Source organism: Cyrtonyx montezumae, unplaced genomic scaffold, assembly GCF_038088225.1.
Source record: "Cyrtonyx montezumae isolate F1298 unplaced genomic scaffold, pur_monq_1.0 scaffold_8, whole genome shotgun sequence".
Taxonomy (NCBI): Eukaryota; Metazoa; Chordata; class Aves; order Galliformes; family Odontophoridae; genus Cyrtonyx; species Cyrtonyx montezumae.
The window spans coordinates 110,385,400-110,409,789 of NW_027072089.1; the positions used below are offsets into that span (position 1 = coordinate 110,385,400).

General features: G+C 40.9%; 1 protein-coding gene across 1 annotated transcript in view; it reads right to left on the reverse strand.

The window, feature by feature from the left end:
• Positions 1–4,176: 4,176 nt before the first annotated feature.
• CHN2 (chimerin 2) overlaps positions 4,177–24,390 on the reverse strand; it is a 156,951-nt gene continuing 136,737 nt past the window's right edge. Inside the window, exons 8-13 of the mRNA XM_065752490.1 lie at positions 21,135–21,219; positions 17,700–17,873; positions 16,000–16,077; positions 9,429–9,566; positions 8,103–8,208; positions 4,177–5,415 (exon numbers count right to left, since the gene is read on the reverse strand). Coding sequence (XP_065608562.1) covers positions 5,244–5,415; positions 8,103–8,208; positions 9,429–9,566; positions 16,000–16,077; positions 17,700–17,873; positions 21,135–21,219 — 753 coding nt within the window. The 3' untranslated portion in view covers positions 4,177–5,243. The remainder of the gene's footprint in view (positions 5,416–8,102; positions 8,209–9,428; positions 9,567–15,999; positions 16,078–17,699; positions 17,874–21,134; positions 21,220–24,390) is intronic.

Here is a 24,390-nt window from a genome sequence, read left to right on the forward strand (position 1 = left end):
GCTGGTCCTGTAGATGTACCAAGAACATTAGCTTGTGTTAATGCTAGTGATCACTGTCACTCAGTGGAGAATTCAGCTTCATGAATAAATTTGGCTCAGAGCACAGCAGATTCTGAAACTTCACCCTAACAATTTCCATGCCTAAAATGAGGGCCCAAAGCTTCAGGAAAACAGAGCATAAAGCACTGATGCCTGTGAACACAATGTATGAATAGAGACATTACTCCACATATAATGGCAGTAACCCTGATTCCCTTCATAGGCTTCAGATTTCCTAAGCTTTAACCCCAATTCCTACCTTAATTGTAACTGTTATGTCATCAACGCTCTTGCTCTCTTCCCTTTTGTCCCCCAGCAGCTGTCCCTTACTGACATCAGCCCTTTTCCTAATACTGAGGGCTGTGCAGCATCCGGTAACAAAACAAGTTCCTCAGTGTTGGATTCCTAACCCAATCCTAACATTATTACCTTGTTACAAACACCTATATACCTTAGGCTTCCTTTGAATGTTCTTGGGCAGCAGCACATGGTAAATTGGACCTTTGTACATACCTGCCTGTCAGTAGAACAAAAAATAAGGTATCTTCAAATAATGCCAGCAGTGATTAGCATTCTTCAGGATCCATAGCTCCTAACCCTAAATGTAGCCCTACTTCTCATTCTAACCTTCCTATTAATATTGACAAATGGCTGATACTTTGAGAAAAAGGACCTTGACAGGTTCTTCACTTATAACCCTTTGTTTATTTCCATTGCAGCTTGTAAGATACAGGCCCCAGTGGACACATGCATTCTTCCTAACTGTAGAGTTCTTACAACACCCTGCAATAATTCAGGTCCTTCAGGCTGAATTATTTGAACTTCCAAACTTAGCTTTAGCCATAGCATCAGCATAATTACAGCCAGAAGACCATGCCTTCAGGGACAGAGAGTGTAAGGTATGGGCCTAGTAAGATCCACTGATGTCATAAATACGCAGGCCCTACAGCACTCAGCAGTAACCACCTTTTCTTAAGGTTCAGATTTCTGAATTTTAACCACAATCTTTGCTTTAATAAGGGAATTTACTAGCTAAAGAACATAAAATGTACTGATGCTCTCACTCTTCTTATCTCCAAGAGATAAGAGTCTCTTCATTGCCTTTAGATAGTCTGGGAAGATAGAGCACCATCATTCTGCTTTGAGGATCCAGTTAGATGGCATTCTTTTTGTGTGTGAATTACCTTCCTGCTCAGTTTGCATCTGTTCCTGGTTATTGGCAGTGGGGTTTGTCTGTTGGCACTCAGATCTTCCCCCTCCCTTTTCTACAGACCTTGAGTCTGTACTTGTTGATAAAGAAGTAAGGATACGTGACAAGTTCTGTCCTGCCAGGGCTCAGCAGTGTGTGGGAACGGCTCGGGGTCCCAACGCTCTGGCCATGGGCTGTCTTCTCAAGGTGGAACGGGAGAGGGGAGAGCAGCAGCCAAGGTGGGCTCAGGCAGTGCCCTCCCTGCAGATGTGAGAGCCCAGGTGGTGCCCTGTACCAGCACAGTTAGGCAGCTCTCAGTGTCCTGCCTGTGCAGACCTGCACTCTGTGTGTTTGAGCTTATCACAGAAGACATGATTTCTCCACGTGCTCTGCAAACTGTTGTACCTATGTTCACTTTCACCTCTTTGGCAGTGGGACTTAAAGCTTTCCTTCAACCCAGCTGATTATTACCACAGGCACCTCTCTGAGATCTTACTAACACCAGGGTTTTGCAAGATACTCATGCACAGTTTTGTCCAAAATTTGGCAGTCACACACTGCTTAGGTCTCTCCTCATCTCAGAAGAGATTCCAAACCTGATACAACCCTTCCCAGTGTCTCAGGTCAAGTGCCTGCAGATCTGCCTCATCCTGTGTGTTGCACAGGAAACTGCAGTCTTACTTTTTGCTTAGAAATAAAATTAAATCAGCTGTTCAGAAGCTTAGTCTGGCATCAGCTCACAGAGCAGTGGAGTTGAGAGGAAAGCCGTTCCCTTTGTAACTTCATTTGTAAGTTTTCCAACAGAAGTTGTCTGTAGGCTTTCTGTTTCTCTTTTTTGCAAGTTCTTCCCCAGTAACTTTTGAATCTTTTGTCCAACTTCAATGATATTTGACAGTGGCAGGAGGAAGAATTAAGTTTCATGACAACTAATGTCTGAATAGGGAGCCCAGATCAGAGCCCCAAGACCCAGCATTTTGCCTGAAGAAAGCCCTGGGCGAGCCGGCTCCCCTTCCAGCTTTGCACTCAATTTGGAGGGAGGCACAGCATGTGCTGCCTCTTGTCCAGCATGGGATGGGGGGGCTGTGCAGCAGGGGACTCCAGGGAGGCCAGAGGATGGAGGCGAGAAACCAACTGGTGTGGGCATTAAGGGGAAAGCTCTGCGGTGTGTGGGACACAATATCAGACTGCACTGTTCTTTCAAAACAATTCCTCTGGTTTTCCCATCAGATTCAAAATATTTAAGCCAAACAGCAGTGAGTCTCACAATGACTCAGCCACAAAAAAGAGACTTCAGCAGTTCCACAGAACCGATGAAAGTGACTGCCTTATAAATCATTAACTCCATGCAGTGTTTTATTAGCATGACTAAGATGTTTCTGCTCTATGGGAGGTGAGTCATCTCAGTGCAGTATCTGCAGGGACCAGCTTTGTTGAGGTGCAGAGCAGCTTGCACTCTGCCAGGAGATGGGGCTTGCAGAACGGTGGATAGCAGTCCCTGCACACCAAAGGCCTTCTCAAGGACCTGGAGAAGATTGAGGCTCTAACAGTAGGCTCGCCTGCTTCCCAGGCCACGTGGCTGTGTCCTGTGTTAGGTGAAAGGAGCCTGCTATCTCCACAGCAAGCCCCTGAGGACACTGGCCCCATTTTAGCTGAGCAAACATGGGCAGTTCATTGGCTGTTCGGGCTTTGGGGTGCAGAACTGTATTCAACACTCCACTGAACGTATGAGAAACTCCTGTCCCTCTAGAGATGTGATTGCTTGGGAATTTCTGAACGTACTGCTTGTATCCTTAGGCTGAGACACATGTTAAAGATCCCAGACTGCAAGATATGTGAAGACTACCAGTTTGCCAGTGGTAGAGGGGAAGGGAGGAACAGAAGCTGAACGGCCTGTCTTCCTGCAAAAATAATACTGGTACTAGAATACTGTTTCTGCCTTTACAAAATAACATACTACTGAACAGACTAGAAAAAATAAAATCACTGCTATGCAAATTTCTGCATTCAAGGAAGTGGAAAATTGCTATGATGACATTGATTTTTGGAAAGCATTAAGATGGATTGAATTGATATTTTTGATCCTATGCTTGTTAGAAGTTTTACACAGAGGGGTTCAGAGCGATCACACTAAATCCTGGTGTGCAGAGGCTTGGTTGCATGGGCTACTAACTACCCATCTGAAACTGGTTGCCTCAATTAAGCTTCTTTACATTTTCCAAGTGTTTTCCAGCCATGCCAGGACAGTAGTTAGTGAGTGATTGACAGTCATTTGGCAGTTTGCCATGTAGTCAGTGACAGACACCAGAACTCTTTTAACACATTTAATGGGATTTTCCTTCCATTTACACTATCATAAATTACAAAGCATATTTCACTTCACAAAATAAAACCATTTCCAGATCATTTTTATGACAGTATTAAGTAGTACATAACCTACAACAAATAGTCCTGTACATGTCAGGAGGATCTACAGAAGTATTGGGAACTCAGACTATTTAGCATTTGCTCTGCAATCTGGGTTAATCTATCTAGCCCTTAGTTATTTCACTAGAAGACAACAGATTTACAGTAATACCCTCCACTTTCCTTCATTATCATAGTTACATGTATTTTTTTTCAATTTGAATAGAAACATGAGCTCCCTGAAATAATTCAGGAAACGGAGTTACCCGCCATATCATACAAACGATCAGGATGAGGGATGATTACATTTTCTTTCGGACTGAGATTGAGTTTGGTAGTAAAGTATACTGATTTTCTATGCTTGCAGAAATATCTCATGCTGAGAAACAGCTTTATAATTAGAAATAAGTTGCAGTTAGACTATGAACTCTGTAGTCAATGTTTGTGAGGGGAGAAAAATATTAAAATTTGATAATAATTAAAACTACCAACTTCCACTTTTCCATGTTCTTGTTGTTTTTTTTTTTTTTTGTTCTTTTTTGAAAAAACAAAATAAAACAAAACCATCTGGAACACATTCAAGAGAAATAACTTCAGTTTTCCGCAGATTTACTGTACACTTATAAATACAGAAACATGACAAAACATAGCTTGATTTTTACAGAAAAACCAAATCCTTCATATTTAACTCAAAAAAAGTGCTGACTTCTCAACAAGGCCAGAAAATATAAAGTGTCCCAGCATCACTTAACTTACATAGCAACTTAATGATCATTAAAAAAAAAATACCTGTTGTGTGAAAATGATCCTACCACCAGGACTTCTGAAAATTCTCAACATCATATTTTATATGGGAGTAAAATATAAAAAAAGTGAGAAAATACTGTATGTTTTTGAAAATATAAAATGGTTAGAAGTGTACTACACAGTCTTGGAATAATAGTGCCTAAATGCAAAGAAACCTAAGGAAAGTCAGAATACACACAAGAGAAAGGTTCTCCTTTAAAACATTTGCCATGAAAGAGGTATGTCAGGATAATACTGCATTCGTGGTAATTGTTTTCAATATATCATAGCAAAAATGCAGGAAAGAATTGAGTGGAAAACAATCAATGCACCGCATTGATTTATAGTTTGCTAAAATAAAATGCCATTCTTTCAGCTAGGTAAAGTAAAAATATCTTTATAATATAGGTTTTGTTTCACAATTGACATAGATAATTATGTCTTACAGAGAGGGAAATGTATACAAGTAATGCTGATTAAGTACCTTTTTGCTTCTCTAGCCATATTAAAATACGTTTTGTGTTTCTTAATAAGTTAACGATAAAACTGTTTGCAGCTTCTCAAAACAAATATACACCCGAGGCAAGGCAAAAGATACAAGGTGAGAGGGTTTTTTTTCTGACCTTTTTTTTCCCCTTCTACAAAGAGGCATATGTCTATGAGACACAGGCTTTCCCTAAACATTTTGGCATCCATCTGCAGCTTTGCAGAAATTGAAGTGCAGCCAAGGAACTTTTCCTTTATTTATTTTAATTAAAGAAACGTTATTTTCCCTTCAAACTAATTATTTTAAAACAAGTGGTCTTGAAGATATGCCCATGTCTGTCTAAAAGAGAACATCTTCATTTTCTATTAAAATTTGCACAATTAGCTTCTGGTACCGCATGTCATTCAGAGTAGCCAAGGTACTGTCCTCTGGAGGTCTCATTAAAGTAGGTCCAAACACTATTCCCAGGTTTTCAGCATTCATAAAATTCTCCTTTTCATGCAAAGTAACCCTGAAATAGAAAAGAAAAGTTAAGTAGTTGTTTACCTCCCTGAAGAAAAATACATATTGCATCTTAACCTGCAGTCTTGTTTCACATCAAGCATTGCCCGATAATGGTATTTTTCAGCACCAGTCTTTACTCTCACTCAGTGTAGTACCTATTTCCACAGTAACTATTTCCATTGCAAGCACGATGCAATTATGGTTGGGCTGTGTATTCCAGGGCCTTTGAAAACTCCTCCTGCAACTCTTCAGTGATTATTCCATTATTATATCCATTAAGGTATAAGAATTAGTGGCAACTGTTTTTCTGAGAAGTGTAATAATGGTTGAAATTATCATGGATGGAGCAGTCCCCCACTCTACACAGCTCTCTGTGTTGTGCTTGGCGGGTGTCATGCTGAATATGGTCAACAGTTGGAACCACTCCTGGACATAGTAATTCCCAATTGGATTGCAGCTGGGCAGTGGATGCTTCCAGGGGAGCACAAAGAGGCTGAAACCAGAAGAGACATTCTGGCCTTCTCATTCACAAGGTTCGTACAGGATCAGGTTTTCCATCTACCACCAGCTCTCTGCAAAGAATGGCTATCACTGAAAAACACAGTTTCTCTTTGCTTTTGGATCAGAATTCAACTAGTGCCCCTAATCACACATGTATCAACACATTCTAACAGATAGATTAGCTGTTGCTTTGCAAGGAGAATAGGCTGCTTAGCCCTAGCCACTAATTGTACAGTTATATGCCCCACACTGCTTTCCACCTGTGCCTGTATGCAACAGGAATGTTGAACATACACATACATCTCACTATACATCTTACTACATCTTACTAGCACCTCTGTGCAGGCACATGGAGATGGTTGCCTGCAAGGCTCGAGGTGTGCATGGAGAAGATTCAGCTACACAGCTTCAGTGTGGAGCTGTATGTGTTTCACCACAGGGGGGGACTGCTCATTCTACTGTATTTCCTTGAATTCTGAGTAAAATGTTATCAGAAAGAACATTCAATTGAAGATAGCTATTAATTAATCAGCTGACAAACTCATTCTTCATTACTGACATTATCCTCTGCTTGATTTTCCTGACTACACTAGGTATTCTTTTGATGGAGGAAGGTGAAAGGCAATAAATAGATGCAGGAAGGGTAATTCCAATTTGACTGAGCTCAGTTTTGTGTCCCTTTCAGTTGAAGTACTGCTAACAACTCAATGCAGTCTTTTCTGTTAATAACCAATACTAGTGTAGAGGCTGTGACCCTACAGTCTTTACATAAAAGACTCCCTGAACAACGTATGTTTTCTTTATGCAGGAAGGACTCTATGGATAGAGTTGTGACCCTATGTTTAACCTACAGAACAGCCTCAACCTAGAACCTTCCCTCTTCCTCCCTCAGATCTCACTGTCAAGTTCTCCATTGGAACTGACATACACTCGGTTTTAGCACAGATGCTGAAAACTTAAGTTTGGAAAAGGAAAGCAAATGTACTGCATGGCTTAAAAGCATTTCAGAAAGTGGATTAATCAGCTGATTGAATATTTTTTGTCTCGTCAGTAGTTCAGCTCAACAGTTGAACAAAAACCTGAACCACCATCCAGGCAGACGTGCTACAAGGATGGGTGTTCACACATCTCATTTCTGCAGGAGATCCTTTATGTCCAGATGATGTCTCATCAAAAGGAAAAATTACTCTGCGTAATAACCTGGGCCAATGACGAAAAGTCTCTGCATAATGAGAACCTGATTAAGCATGAAATGCACTTCACACAAGCTGCCTGATGCGATTTTACATGAGTTGAGGTATTTTCCTTTTCACTTTGGTAGTAGTACAGTACTACTAGTATTAGTAGTACAGAACATGCAGATCAAAATCAGAAAATTCTCCACAGGCAAGTAGTTTCACTTCTCCCTTATCCCCTTTTCTGTTGTTTCCAAGTAACACCATTGACTTTAACCAGAGAAAAGAGTTATATATTCTTAAATGTATTCAGGCAATATATTCTTACAGGGAGGCCTGCTTTGAGATGACTGTGTCAGTGCCTACTGTGCTTCATTTTTTAAACGCTTGCAAATGAGACTTTCTGAGGCATGCAAATGCCCAAAGTAGCCAAGTGGTTTTAGCATAATTTTGAAAAACAGTTTTGCTTGAAATTAATGAAAGTGAGACAACTTATTCCTGCGTGTTTAAAAACAAAGGAGATATGAAACACTTGGAAACAGCTTGTACCGCTTCTACTAGTAATATAAAATAAGCCCTGCTTGTTTCGTGGCTTAAAGATGAAGTGAGCAAACAACTAGTGAGAGACAGCTCCTACCTTTTAGAGTTACAGTACAGGAGAACAGAGCAGGAGGAAAGAGGAGGCAGAAGGAAGGCATGATCAAATAACTTGCCACAGAACATCTAACACCTAGCAGTAGTACCTGCCATTCTGGTATTTTTTCTGATATAATCTGCCTCAGAGAAATGTGACAAATCTCAATTAACTCCTCAAAGGCTTGCAATGATCTGCCAGCAGAAGAATCTACACTATATATGCACATTTGTACAAGCATAGCTTGTCTGTTTGTTTATAATGTTGCTGCTCGAGTGGTAGTGCCGGAATAGAAGCTTTATTGATATTTTCTGTAATACTGCTCTTTCAAAGCAGAAAATTGTTATGCTCTACAAGAATTATCCTGCATGCCAATTAACTCACTTTTTGAGATGAATCATTAGGTATCTAAGTGTCTCATAGTGAGCCGCAGGGAGTAGCATCAACACTTCATGTATTGCTTCTAGTCGCTCATCAGGATTGGCGATTTCTGTAAAACACCAAACAAATTAATGTTAATAGAGCCTTTTATTTGTAAACAGCGATAATTCAGGAAGCTAAGTTGTCATTATGGAGTCCTTCACAAGCCACTGACTGTGCTTGCAGGGATAAAACAGGAAGCACAGCAGCAATTTCTCAAAAGAACGGCTTTACAAAGAAATCAGCAACAAAAACCACCCTAGTCATCTCTACAGTCCATTGCTCTAACTACAGTAGTAGGAACACCACCTGAGCTTCATTAAGTTCTTCATAATACACTGTCTGGAACTGACTCTTTAAAAAATCTCACGTAGGACCACTTCAATTAGCCATCCAAAACAGATGGGAGTGTGGATATGTGCTTCACAGACTGTTTTTGATTATACTGGACTGTGCTGAAGTTTGGACATGGAATTACACAAGCAAGGTGAGAATGCTGAATGTATTAATATACACTGGGATCCGTGAGGTGAGAACATCTTAAGACTGGCAATCTCTCAAAAAATCTGACTGGGTTTTTCATGTATTTGACATGAAAAATATAAAGTGAGTCAGATTTGTATCTGTTCCATGACTTTTCATAAAACTGCCATCAGGAACCCAAACTTTTAGAAGATTTAAGAATCTTTATGTCCTGCCTTTAAAATGTTGCTGTATTTTGCGATAGGAACTGCTTCCTCTGAATGTGTTATTTATGAGTTATGAAATAATGTTAAATATAAAATAATTATAAAAATATTTTCTCTGCTTAAGGAGGAAGAGAAGAAAGCAAAAGTTGCCTGTGGCTGCAAGGGCAGTGAAAGGTTGGGTGACCAGAAGGTGAACTCAGCATGGTCACAGAATCACAGAATTGCAGGGGTTGGAAGGGACATCTTGAGATCATCTAGTTCGACCCCCATGGTGACACAGATCTCTTCCTTATCAATATTCTGTGGGCCATTTCAAAATCACTAAGGATACTCTTAAAAGAGAAAGTGTGCTACTTCTTATGTACCACAGATCTCTACGTTCTTTGCTAAGCAGTCAAGTATTTTTACACTCTACATTTATTTCTTTCTTTTTAACTGCATGATGTTCCTTCTACATTATCACTCAGGCAAAACTTTCATTTAAGAGAAATATATGGCTGAGAAATGCCTGTTTCCAATTTGTTGTCTGTCTTTAATGTGAACAGTGCTATGGATGGGAAACATAATTAAAGAACAGTATAAATTACTATGCAGTACTTACTTGCTGCCTCTATGAACTTGGAATAGGTGTCATAGGTGATCACAGGAATTGGTAAGTCTCTGAAATACAGCTTCAGGGCTCCAGCAATAATGTTTATGTCTGGATAAATACTGGCAGAAATATCAGCCTTGTCACCATCTGGAAGAGAAAGAAGAAATCTTTTTAGAAAACAGTCTAATTCTGACTGAAGCAAGGCAAGACTTAATTCAGATTTACAGTGCCCAACCTGACAAGAAAAAACAACCTAAAAGCATTTGTAAGGCTTAAATGAGAATATATTACTACCAACTTTACAGTGGATGAACAAGGAATGGCTGTTTCCATATCACCTAGTAAATAATGTATTAGCTGACATCTTTTGGTGAGGCTGGTGATTGCATGAACAGTGTCTGCAGTGTGTCATCTCACATAGGACATTTAATGTGGGATGAAAAAGTCATGTAAATAATGTATTTGTTGAATTTGCCTAATTCATTAATGTCAAAACTGAGCTATGAACAGATTGTCTTGCTGTTGTATTTTCTATCCACAGATCGATACATGGGAGTAGAGCTCCCTACTTTTATTTGCATTTGAGGAAAGAGAGGCATAGAGAAATAACGTAAATTTGCAACATCCCCCAGGAGACAAGCAGCAAAAATCAAAGCACACAACCAAATCTTTTGAGTCCTGCACCAATCCATCTATGCTGATTAGCTAGTCAGAAAGCCTTCTTATTTTCCAGATGCCTTCTAATGTCTTCATATCTGAATTATTTATTTGTAGCAAAGATTTGAATTTAAATAGACATGCCATGGCATTTAGCTACACAATTTATTCCCAAATGTGGATTGCAATTTGTTAAATGAATATGGATAGCTGTAATGGATGAACAGCTAAATAGTTGAATTATGCAACCCTAATGACACTTTTTTTTTTCCTTTTTTTTTCCCCATATATTGTAACACAGTTATTCAAAACTCCATTATGAAGCACTTTTTGCCACGTGAGTTTAAAACTGCCATTGTTGCTGGACAGCCTGCGCCCAGTATATGCCTTGCAATGAGTGAAATTACAAGTAATATGGGCAAGGCTGAATGGCTGTTGCTTTCAAGTTCAAATGTCCATGTCTGTTCTGTACTACCTAGCACTTTAACACCCTGAGCAATGCAGGTGTCCCCCCTCCCTGGAGGAGGTGTGCCTGCCCATTCCCCTCTCTGGGCCTGGCAGCAGAGCGACAGGGCAGAGCAGCAGTCAAGCAGCTGTCTGGATTTAATCCTCAATTTCACCTCGGGCTTCCCTGAGATCAGTTAAACCTTTGAGCTCTTTAAAGAGAGGATAACAGCACTTTGCTCACCAGAGGCAGTGAGATAAAGCCAGCAGCAACTTGGGACCGACTAGGCCCATGCAAGGCTGTGTTTGCTGGAGCAATGGAAGTGAGCCTGCTTGTGCCTGCTGGGAGGTGCAAAGCAGAAGCTCAGACTGTTACCACTGAAGGGCTGGCACACTGTAAATCCACTGCCTTGCCTGTCTCACAATTGCTGGTGCTTGTAGACATGCCCTGATGTAGACAGATGAGGGGCTGTGTTTGATTCACTGCTTCTAAGATGGTGATAAAGGCTTTCACAGCCGAGTAAAACAGTTTATATTGATTGTAGATGTTTTATAAAAACCTATGGCATTTATCTTGAAGGGATACGTCCTGTCCAATGTATGCACATAATTCTCATTAAGACTAACAGCCCTACATGTTCTCATCAAGAGGAGATTATATGCTTAAGTGTTTAAAACAAGCAGCCTTTCTTGATGCAGCTGAGCAGTCTGAATACATCCATCAACATTTAATTTAATACAGCATCAATAACCCCTAGGAGAATGTTTACACTACCCCAATCTTTTGTTTAATCCAAACGTTCCAGGCCCAGTAGCATTAGTCCTATAAAGTGTTCGTGTGGAGAGCTCTATTTAATTGATGGACACTGAGCACTCAAAATGCTCCACTGAAAACAGATACTTTCAAGGAGACAGCAGCTGCATCTGGACAGATAGAGCAAAGCAGAAGGTTGCATCTATTATCCAGGTCACCAGTACACTAAATAGAAGTGTTATTTATTTAGTACTTTTGCACAGAAGCCCAGCACGCTTCCTTAAAGGGGCACTTCGGCTTGAGGTACTTCAGACTGCGATGTACTTCAAACACATCTCTGTCCACTTACTGTAGGAAAAAGGCTTTAATTCCTGATTCAAAGATTTCTCTCTTCACTTCAGAGACAAAAATACACGCAATGGAAATGCACTGAAGATTTTTTTTTTTGTTGTTGAGTTTTTTGTTAAGAATAATAACGTCTGTCAGAATATACCTCCACTTATGCAGTGGATATTTAGGGGAAGGCAGAATTTTTCCTGTCCTTCAGTAGACTCTGGATTGTCTGTTTGGGTTTTTTTTTTTTTCCTTTCATTTTCAGTCACTGAAGGCCCTCTGGCAGGCTACTTCTCTCTTACCCTCACCAAATCCCCGTGTTTGTACTTTCATTTAGCTATGCTTAAAATTCAAAGCACTATGTGTAGAAAACTGATCTAATGCAGGTAAAGCCGTGACACCTATTTACAGAGGTTCACCTACACCAACAAATTGCAGGAAATAGATATATTTGGTACATATTCTGCATTACCACAGCTGTCTTTTTAGTTCTTTGGTAAAGGAACTTTCCTCGGATCACTGCAGTGATACTGCATGTGATTGGGCATGTTAATACAATCCTTTTTTTATACCATACTGCAAGCATCTAGTTCATTTAATCTTTATAAACCTAATCCTACCCCAAACTTGTCCTTTTTTTCCTTCCTGGTTTGACTTCCTATATATTTTGTTGCATTATAGTGAAGTTTGAACATCTTAAGACAAGAGAAGTCTTTTTCCTTTGTTTTGAGGTTTCAGCTGACTTTGGGTGCCACAGAAATACATCAGTGGTTTATTAGAGAAGGAAATGGAGTAAGTATTACATTCTTAGAGCCTCAGCTATGCCCTTTGAATGCTGAATTAAATTTCTATCCAAGTTCCTTCTTCATTAATGTTTTCTTTTCTGTCTCACAGCCTTTGCCAAGCTAATGTGCTTCTTGGTATTTTCTTTGGATTTTCAATGTGACAGGTTTTCAGACACACTGGTGAAGGAGTGTGAGGACGAGTTAGGATGCCTCCGAGTACTCATGTAATATTAAACAGCAAAATATTTTTAGCAAGTGTATTGTACCAGCCAGTCATACAAACAAGTGGAAGGACAGAATGCATTTATGACAACAGCAGCTCTGTGGGTAAAGCGCACAATGGGAGTTTTATGGCTGTTAGAGTGCCACAGCTCAACAATGCTCACAGAGAGCAACTGTTGTTTTACAGCACCAACATTCACAAGGATAAATAAATCCACATTATTCCCCCCATTCTCATTATGAAAATCACTGAAATGGAACATTGTCAGTGCCTCTGTGAGCCCAGCCCTCCCTGACAGCAGGAGTATTTACACTGCTTTCGCTCTAGAAGGCAGCCTTCATTTACACAAGATGAGGACCAAATTCTCTCAGTTTTTAAAATAACTGTCACAGCTTTACAGCCAAAATAACATTCTGCGGGATGCTATTCTCTTCCTGAGATGTTAATTTTCAAGCCTGACTTCTCTTTTCAGTCCTCACTGTAATTCTTTGGCAGCAACAAGTCAGTGTCCCTTTGACAGTGCTGGGACAGTTGGTCATGGGGAGGGCTGACTTCTGTCCATTGTAACCCCTCAGCTGCAAATGGAATAACTGGAGATGGACCCTACGTCCGAGTCAGCCCTGTGTGCCTAATACATGCACTATTCTGTCTTTTCTGTCCCATGGCTTGTTGAAGGAAAGCTGCAAAACCAGAAGGCTTCACAACATTATTTGAAGCACACATCCAGTGTGTTAAAATAGCAGGAATCCTTTCTTGTTTGTTTTCAAAAGCAGTTATCAAGAGCTGTATTTCTAGGGATGCAACAGCACATCATAGCCCAGGGGTGGCTCAGACATAAAAGAAAGGGGTGACCCCTGCAATTGCTGAGTATAGCACTCTGCAACTGCAGGCATCATGCAGTACTGTACTTTCCATAAATCGTTCAGCTTCCATTTTAAAAACTAGCTAAGGTGTTTACTCTGACTTTTATTAGAAGCTCCTTTCAGAGCCTTGCTTTCAGACGGTCAGAAAAGGGCCGCTAAATTGTCAAGCACCTGGCTATCAGCTTCCTTCTCTGACACCTACTGAAGAGATCTGGGATATGCCATGCCTTTGGGATGTTGTGCTCCTTGCTGCTCAGGCTCTGAGGGTGACACAGGAGGAGAGATGCAGAAGAAAGGCAAAGGTCCCTGTCTCTCTAGGCCTGGATCTGACAGGGAAGTCAGCCCTGAGCTGTCAAGTTGGAAATCTCTTGCCATTGTAACCCTCTGTGAGCTGACAACACCTTCAAGTTGTGCAGCCCACAAGTCAGGAGAAAAACTATTTTTGTTTTCTTTAGACCCTTTCCTAGAAAAAAAAAAAAGAAGAAAAAGAAAAAGAAACAGAAAAAAGATATCTTTCTGCTTTCAACCTCAGTTCAGGGAGAAAACATTTTCAGAAGTAGAAAGTGAAGTTTTCAGCATCTGGTCTCACTGGTACTGTAGTCATACATTCTCATAACAATATTTTATGCACTGTTCCCTGTTTTTAGCATTACTCATGGCAGCACAGCAATCTTCTTTCCTTTCTTTTCCCTTTTCCCTCAAGAGACTGTCAAAAGAAAATGAAGACATAGCTTTTTATTCATTTATGCCCAATAGGTTTCCTCGTAGCCTGTGTATGCAAACTTGGCCCTTGCTTTCTCTGCTTCTGTGTTTATTCATACTTTTTCATTTGGAAATCTGATACTGTCCGTGACTTTATTCTTCCTGTTTACAGATGCTGCTTTTTCCAGTAAATCACGCTACATTCCCCGCTGGGGCTCCAATTCAAGTATGTATTGCCACCAGATTATGACAGGAATATCAGCAACAATAAAGGAATATTCTGTAAAACTGAGCTGGCTCTGATGGTCAGAAGCATTTTCAAACCAACGACAGCTACAGCAGCTTGCAAGTCATGCTCAGACACAAATTTCTGTCTACTTTCTTTAAGCCCTTCCCTCCTCAGCCTGTGCTTCCCCACTTGGGTTTCATTTGGGTTGGCACACGTAGAAGAGAACTAACACAAAGAACAGAAGGGAGCCAGGCTAGATATACCCACACAGGCAGAGTGGGACATATGTAACCTGTGACCATTTCAGCAATGCTGCTCAATGCAGCATGTCTACAATGTGTATCTTGGTACCGTAGCAATCATAGCATTTGACACCTCTTTCACCCAAATGATGTTTGATGTGTGTATGATCACAACTGCAGCATCCAATACATTTTTTTGTATAATTTTTTAAAGGATATTTGAGTATAGGTCACTTTGGAAATTCCTGCTTACATAGCTGGACTTGTTTGCCAGCGAAGTCTGCACAACATGCTGTCTCCAAACAAAAAAGGCACAGTAAGTGTGCCAGGCCCTGAGGGCACCCATAGACTTTGCTAGTCCTGAGCAGCCTCACCCAGAGCCTGCCCACACACCTCCTGCCCACAGAGCCTGCAAGCTTCAGGCCCCAGACCCTTCCTGAGCAACTCTGCACCCGTCTCCAGCTGCACCATGGCCATGCCTGTGCCTGGTCACACACCCAGCTGATCTGCGTCCCAACCCACAGGTTGATCCTTATTGTGAATCACAGACTTACTGTTCAATCTGTGCCTGGACTTACCATGCCACAGGAAGGTGCCCACTGATGGGGCTTGGGGTAAACCTTAGCTGTTCTCCTGACCCCTACCCTAATCAGCTCTGATCCAGGCTGAGGTGGTGGGACAGGACCTGGCTGTGAGGTCCTGACCTGCTGAGCCACTGCGTACAATGACTGTGTACATTACCAGAACCAAACGAATCAGCCAAATTGATTAGTAACAGCTCTGAGGCTAGTTGTGGTTAACAGGCAGTGTTTCAATTAATACAGTTTTTCAATAAGCTGTACAACTCATCTCTTACATGCTCCTCTCATTCTCAGCACAGACACAGAAATGGCAGTCACATGCGTGGTGGTGTGGTGCTTCCTGCGAGGCTGCATTCAGAATGAGTGTTCAGTTGCAGTTCCTGCTTCTTGAGCTCAGAAACGGATTACCATATTAGAGAGCACCGAGCTCACTAAAGACAGGGCCAAGAACCTTTCCCTGGCAGTCTAGGCTTATGCTTGAACTAGGCTGTGCTGCTAGGTCGAGCACTCACCCAATGGCCTGAGTGCTTAAACTTCTGCATACCATTATTTATTGAGTGTTTAGTTAATCTTTCCAACTATGAAATACACTTCCTTCTTATGAAAAATACTACAGATTAATTTAAGAAATCTACAAAAAATGGCTGCTTACTGTACTTATGCTTTTTTGCCAATTTCATTACCATGATACCCATACCAACAGCAAAGGAGAAGTTCTCAACTGGAAAGTTTAAATAAAAACTGTACAAAATTTAAAAATGTTGTACCTCGATCAAAGGCCATTTTCACATCTTCAATGTGCTCAGTGAAGCCTGAGACTCTGTAGAGGCCCTCAGACTTCAAACCTGAAACAAAAAGAAAATAGCAGTAGATACACAGCAGGTAATGCTAGAAGAAAATACAGCACATTGCTAATGGCAGGGTGTTATTGCCATGATTTACACTTTTTACCTTGGAGATTTTCCTGTATTTGTCCATAATTAATGAAGGCCTTCTTTGCTTTTACCATTTGCTTAGTAATAAATAACAGTGAAACTAAGAGATTGCCTTTCCCCTTGTGTACATTTGTTCCCAGTTTCGCTGTCAGCCTACACTTACACACTGCTGATATACATGATGGATGCTGTTCTTCGTGTCACTATATCCCTTCTGCAGTTCTTCCAGGGCAAGAGATCTGCTTTATGCCCTCCCACCTTTACTCCAAGGCAGCATGAAATGAAGGACAGCCCAGCAAAGCAGGCACAACTAACAAAGTAGAGTTACACTGATGTTACTTATTTTAACCTTAGTGCTCCTTATTCTATCTATGCACAGTGCTAACCTATCTATAGGATCCAATGCACTTTGTTTTCCTAAGAAGAAAATAAGCATTATAAAAGAAAAATGAAGTTCTACAACAAAGAAAGGACTGTAAAGATGCTGAAAAAAAAAAGGGTGGGCAGCAGATATTCTCTTAATCAATAAATGTACAAGTAAGTGATTATATCTCAAATGCAGTGTAGCTGACTGTTGTATCATCTCACTAAAGCTCTTCTGTCTTACTCCAAGCTATTCTATTTGTCCCTGCAATGATGATATAATCCTGGTAGAGCTTTACAGAGCAGTGCAGGGGATTTACTTGTAAATCTTTCATTCATTTCAGGAGATGATGCGTGGCTTTGAAAACCCTATGGCTAGTATCAGTGTGTTGCTATGCAGATTACTGCGATGCCACGAACTCAACATTATGAGATTTCTGTGCTAAAGCTATGACTGACAGGGAAATTTGGCTTATTGGGCAGCACAACACACACAACTGTGTGTGTTGTCCAAAGCAAAACTGCATGATCCTTACAGTCTCAGGTAGATGTGCTAGGTGAGAGATGCTATTTTTTTTTTAATCTAGCATGCATCTCTGAGTATCAAAAACCTATCATTAGCTGGATGGGCTGTGATGGGCTGCTTGAGATGTGGTATCCATCAGTCAGCAGGTGAGTGTCGTGCAAATATTCCTAATCTGAGCAGTTAGCAAGATCTTACAAAATGCCACTGTCTGTGTCCTCATTTGCCTGAGTCTTTTCCAGCAATTTGTGTGCTCTTGCCCAGAATGCCCTCAATGGTTATTAATAATGGGTTTGATTTAAACTGATTACTTTGAAGCTCGAAGTGTCTCTAGGTATGCTAAAACAAAATGATGAAAAAGGACACATACACATGAACTTAAAGTTCACTTTAAAGTTCACTCCTTTCAAAAGTGTAACATACTACCTGTTTTGACATGTTTTCAGAAAGCATTTCAGCAAATTACATTATTAAATGTCAAGATTTAATTTGACTAGCTAATGCAAAGCAACATATCACTCGTGCTAAAAAAAAAGTCCTCTCATCCTGTCGTTCTGGCACAAGAGCACACTACTCTGTCTTATCTTAACAGGTAATTCAGGTCATCGTCATTTTATCACACCTGGTGCTTTTGAAGCATACAAACCTCTCGCTTCAATCTCTCGGATGCAGGAATCCACCACCATTGGCCTCTGAGTATTGTGGGCTTTCACCAGTGTGGTCAGATCACAGCAGTAGACGCGTTTTATCCTCTTGAGGTCCGGTTGACAGTCGTTGGGCACGTACTTGGAGCACTGTTTGTGTACGTTCAACCCACAGTCTGTAAATAAAGATAACCAGGTTCACTAATTAATACCATGCTGAGAGGTTTTGTCTATCAATTTATTTCCTTAGCACAACCAAGAGGCATGACTTCCCCACAGAACAGTTGTTTCCACATCACTTTCTATGACTTTGCTGACCTCTCAATGCACAGCACTGACAGGATTCAGTGACAGTTCACTGTGCTGGAGAATTACCAAAATAAAAAAAGGACGAGCACAGAAATCTCCTATGAAAAGCTGGGCAAAGTGAACCCCAGCACTTCTGCTAAAAAGGCTGTAAGAGCTCTGAGTGTTCCTCGCCTCCCAGCCCGGTGGGGACAGACACTGCTGAGGCTGGGCCAGTTCACTGCTGGACACTTGGTGTTGTATTTGAAAGTGTGGGGTTTAGCTCTGAGTATTTGAGTTTGTCCTTTTGTAAAATGTGCAAGTGAATCATTGCTGGCTAGCTTGTGACTTGGTGCTGCTAAAGGGCTAAGGACCTAAGGCTCACTTGAGTACTGAAACTCTACCAGAGCTGTGAGTGGACACGCATCCCCTCCCCTCCCAAATCCCTGCTACACAGCATTTTGACTTGCTCTGCTCATCAGTTTCAGCCTCACCATCACTGTCTCACCTCTTCCCTGGTGACTAAAGTGACCCCTCTGTTTAGTCTGTGGGTCAGTTTGAGCATATAAAACAGAATGAAAGGCACAGTGTAAACAAGAGCGATTTATGTTACAAATTGTTCTTGGTATCTTATTCCAGAATCAACTCTTGGCTGCACTAGTGAGTATCTATTAACTTAAATGTGACTCCTTGATCACCACAAATTGAATTTTTATAATAGATTCAAGCACTCAGCCAAATGAATTTCTAAGCCTCCCTAAAGCAAACAGCACCATGAGTTACATTATCTCACAGAAATGTGGTTCCTGATTTAATGCTTTCTCAGTCATGCCTATCACTCAGTGCCTTTTGGATATTTCCAGTGTCATCACTAGCAAGTTGCTTACTGTTTTTTTCTGCTGGCTTACTGCCTAAACTTTTCAAATTACAAATGTGTCTCTACTACTTGAAATGCATTTCAGTATTATTCTTGATAAAATATTATTCAAGCAAAATCAGATTGTCACTGTGAACACACCAACACATTTAATGGAATCGGTGGGTTCTTGTGTTTCTTCATACAGTTGTTACTGCATAATGAATTACTGTTACTGTGTGAAATCCAAGTACATGAGAGCAGCTGCTGTTAGGATCCTCCCTGTACTGTTTTCAGTTGTGTTCTTCAAGTATGTGAAGTTAAGTCCAAATGCATGTGTCTTAAGATTAATGTTGGTAATTTAATGAGGGAGAGTATTATGTTTCATACTAGATAAACAAACCTTTTCTTAAGTTTGGTATTTCATATGTGAACAAACACAGCCCTGTGATGGTCAGTTTTTGAACACTTGTGTTTAAGATCATATTTAAAAGCAAACTATTATTCATTTTCCTTTTTCTGTACTTTTCCTTTCCATATTCTTTCTGTTACCATTATTCATCTTAAGGCAGAAAAGTCATAGCAGTAACTTTGCATTCCTGAAAGCTATTTTAATCCTTCAAGCTGCTGCCTAAATTTTATGTTACAATCACCTCTTCTAGTCTTGAAAGGCAGAGGTCAGGGCAAGTGTGTTTGGTGCCAGCCTGAGTTCAGGAGCACCCTGGGGTCAGGGCAGAGAGAGCTATGGCAGAACTGTTTTATAGAATGGTTTGGATTGGAAAGGACCTTAAAGATATTCATGTTCATATTCATTTGAGACATGGAAGACATTGTATATCTGTAGAAATAAGTTATGAAACCCCATTTTCCATACACCCAATACAGTTTCACTTGCTGAATCCTAAAGATCGTGATTCCTTGAGTATTGTGTTTTTGCGATGTGATTATTTTTCACAAGAGAGCAAATTTAAAGTAATTAAAATGCTATTAAAATGCTAATACAGTTATAGAGGAAATGAATCCTTCTGGGAAAACGAAGTCATATTATTTGCTTTCCCTTGAGGTGGGCTATTTAGGGCTTGCAGTGACGCATGGTATTTTTACAGGAAACAGGTGATGGGTTTTTTTTGCAGACAAGGACACTTCTCAGCAATTGGTGGCAAAAAAAGAGAAACTGAATCCTAGCTGCTGTCTGTCTCTGCTGTTTCCAGAGCTTGCTTCTTAAGATGTAAAAACATTCAAGTGAAAACTTAATGACACCATAAAGGCCAATTCTTAATGTCTACACCAAAGCACATGCATTCCCAAGGCACTGCTGAATGGATGTTCTTCTTCAGTAAAGAAGAGCTAATGGATTTTTCCAAGTCTAGCCAATGTAATATAACAAACAGGATGAAACATTGTGTTTAGGCAGCTAGGGTTATTTTTCTAAAAGAAAACACATCTAGGCTTTCCTCCAAGAATATCTGTTATGGTAAGTGAAAGAGCTGTAGTCCCATTTCTGTTAGTTCTTCACACGGAATCATAGAACAGTTTGAGTTGGAAGGGGCCTTTAAGACCATTTAGTTCCAACCCAGCTGCCATAGGTAGGGGCACCTCACTCTAGACCAGGTTGCTCAAAGCTCCATCCAGCCTGGCCTTGAGTGCCTGCAGGGTGGGAGAACCCACAACCTTGCTGTGCAAACTGTTTCAGTGTCACACCACCCTCACAGTAAAGAATTTCTTCCTGTTATCTAGTCTAAATCTACCCTCTTACAGCAAAAAGCCATTTCCACTCATCCTGTTGCTACATGCCCTTATAAAAAAATTCTTCCCCAATTTTCCTGTAGGCCCCCTTCACGTACTGTAAGGCTGCTGTAAGATCCCCCTGCAGCCTTCAGCTGGAGGGCTGAAGAGCCTCAAGTCTCTCAGCCTGTCTCCATTTTGGAGGTGCTCCAGCCCTTTGATCATCTTTGTGGCCCTCCCTCTGGATTTGCTCCAACAGCTCGGTGTCTGTGCGCTGTGGGAGCTGAGATGTGAAAAATGAAATGCTTTTTACCTGCCCTACCAGAGACATCTCTTTTCTAACAACAGGTCTGGACTGTAGGTGCTGCATACATGTGATTTCTTTTTAAAACTGGTCCGTGCTTTCCGGGACAAGAGAAAACGGCAGAGCTCTAATTGGCACTGGAGGACTTCTTGGCACGTTTTGCAAAAGTGACCCCTGCTCGTCCCTCCTGCAGGGCATGCAGGCTGTGGTGGGTGGGATGGATGTTTGAGCACTTCCCGATAGAGACTGAAAATGTTTGTAGGGTACCTGAACACCTCACTCCCTGAGCGATGAGACCCCACATGAAGTTGGCACAGTATTCACACCAGTGCGGACCTCGAAATGTGTGGACCTGCAATACAAAGGAGGGAGAAAAAAAAAAGAAATAGGGTCACTGGGAGGCAGATGGTCTGACAGATGGAACAACTAAACTGGATAAACAACAGAAGTCTCAGTAGGAGCAAATCGTTACCACACAGTGCCCACATCTTTCCATAGTCTAGATGAAATAAACCACAGGCATAGAAATTTGCTTTGATCTCAAAGTTTATCTTTCAATAGGCTTAACGAAACAGAGAACTGGGCTGTGTGCAACACTAAAAGCAAACAATATTTGCTAGCTGACATTTTAGTTCTAGTAGATAGGAGGAAACCAGGTTCATTAGTCAGAGGAGAAAGAAGTAAAACTAATAATCCAAGGAACTGTAGTCAGTGCTTTTATTTGATGAGGTCAATCCAGTGAAGCATGTTTCTGAGATTCGAACACTTAGTAGATCATCTGAAGGAAATGAAGTGGCTGACGAGACACAAATGCACCTCATTTTCAAAGCTACGTACCCACAGATCTGGAGCAAATTCACCATGATGAGAACACCACCCATACCTGTGCATTTACATGCAACAACACCAACAAAAACTCATGGTGACTGCAATAAACTCGTATCATGGATGATAAGGAATGATATGTGCACTTATTCCAGGCAGTGCTCGGGTAAAGACCTGATTTGTCACACCGGAGTCCATCAGTGATACAAGCAAATTATATCTTTCCCCATTGCAGTATGCAAACTGGACTCACGCAGGCAAAATATATCACAGGGGTGCTCCTAGGTACAGCAAATGTTATTCTACTGTAGTACAAACATCAGTAAATAAGGAAAAATAATGGAACCTGTGTGCTGAGAAATCACGTGTTTCTGAGCCATGTTTTGCACACAATTGCTGCTTCCTTGACTGCATTTGCAAAAGCTGTTATGAAAAAGCTTTTTATTTCAGATGCACATTCTGGTCAAGTAAGCACTTCATTTTCATTGAAAAGGAAAGTAAATAGTGAGGTCTGTGCCTGTGTGAATGGACGTGGTACAAGCCGGTTCCGGTCAGAGTCTTAATTGAGGTTAGCAAAACAAATCATGCACACTCAGGCTGCTAATGCTTCCTTTTCCTCAAATGTGTTTGTGTTTACTGATGGGGCGGATTGCTGACAGGCCGCTTCCGCCCATGGGACGGGAAAGTTGCTCTTTTCATAGAAGAAAAATTGGCCATTGCCCTTTTCAAATAAACTTTGTGAAGTTTGAAGGCAAGCGTTTGGATTGCTAATGTTTTAGCCACAGCTGTCTGTGGTATCACGTGTAAACAAGTCTGTGCTCCTGAGTGTAAAATACAGTACTGCAATTTTAATTCAGACCCCTCTTCCTGACACAGTGATAAAATGTGGTATTATTACTTTAAAGAGCCCGACCACGAATTACTCCTGGCCAATTACCCACATCCAGTAATTATGTGAAAGAGCTTAAAGCCATAGCAATTCTTCCTCTTTTTTGAACATAAAGGCTCTCAGCTCGAAAATCCAATGGGTCAAATTTTCTAAAGCGCTGTTTTGCCCCTCAGTAAAAACAAGTATCTCTGGGAAACAACACCTTGCAATAAAGTTTGAAATATCTCGTACGTACACGTCAACCACTCATTTATTTATTTTTCTTTTATTTTGAATGGGACGTAGCGTGAAATTTCGGGCAAGGCTTTTAGCGGCAGCACTTAACAGCAGCTCATGACCTCATTTCTATTCTATGTCTGTTCTGTATGACCTTCGTTGGATAAAAAGACTGCAGACAAAATTAATTATGCCCTCATCTTTACTGTTTTTAGACTGATAACCCCGTAATTGGTAGGTCTGCACCTGCATTTAATTGTGGGTGGAAGACATCTGCTAAGGGAAGACAGCTATCTTCATCTTCTGCTGTGCAGTGGTTTACAAAAGCTAACCTTGTGAGAAGGGGCTGTAAAAGCTCACTCAGTGTTTTTGAAACTGCACCACTTCCATTCCGCATGAAGCACATCTAGTTGCTAGGATATCTGCGGCCTACTTGCTCACTTTACATAAAGCTTACTTCAGCTGATCTCACTGGGGCATATTTAGAAAATGGGAGCTGATTATTCCTTGATTTCTCCTGTCATTAATGGCAAGCGGTCCTCAGAGCTCATGGAGGGCTCCAGCTGAGAAGTGCTGACCACACACCCTGCCCTTGTTTTCTTCAGCTTGGTGGCCCTCAAAGGCTTAGCTCTATTTATGCATTCACTTCAATTTTTCATGGCTCTGCATTTTAGCTCAAATGGCAAGTTCCCAGCTGAAATACCCTGACAAAAGCTAGTCTTGGACATTTCTGGTCAGGCTGAAACACCAAAACGCTATTCCAACTCAAAAAGGAAGACTTTTAGAAGTCTCTGGATGAAAGTAAAAAAATCTCCTAAGATGAGATTTGAACCAAGTCTCTTATTTTTGTCTTGACATTAATTTTAAAGAAATCAGGAGTTCTGTCCTTGTGTACTCATCAGTTGAACTCAGCCCAAAGCTTGCATCTATCACCTTCAAGTGGCAAATGGGAATTTTGCCTGCAAGTTTGATCTCATCTCCACTCTAAGTAAAAAAAGGTAACAGAAGGTCTTCAAGTTTTTGAGATGGGTCTTTAGTTTTTGTCCTGTCTTATGCAACTGTATCCCTACAAAAGAACTGGGCTTAGATTTCTGGAAAATTGATGAAGACCTAATTATTGCTGCCACTCCATTCTACAGTGGTGGCCTCTCTGAATACACACTGCCTAGGCTTGAGCTGATTTTACTACAGCCTACAGAGAGTCCAATTTACAATAATAATTTCTTCATAAAAGACAAAACTGTACTTTCCCTGTTCAATCTCTCAAAACTCTCATTTATTCATTCTGTTTCCTCTTCATCTCTATGACTTTCAACAGAAATTTCTTTATTAGATTCACCTCCTCTTCTCTGCTAATCACCTTTGGGTCGCCACCTCAAATTCCCCTGCATGCCTTTTCATACTGCCTTCTTCCTGTCTTACTTTACCCTTCAGTTCTCTGGTGTTCCTGTTTCCAAACGAAAGAGCTTCCCCACAGCCACTATCTGTCACCTTAAGTTCGAGTCTGTGCCTGGAGTTTTACATGAACTGTGTTCACAGAGGGAGAAACTAAGACCAAAGTGAAGAACTTCCAGTGCAGTGGCAAGAAAAAAA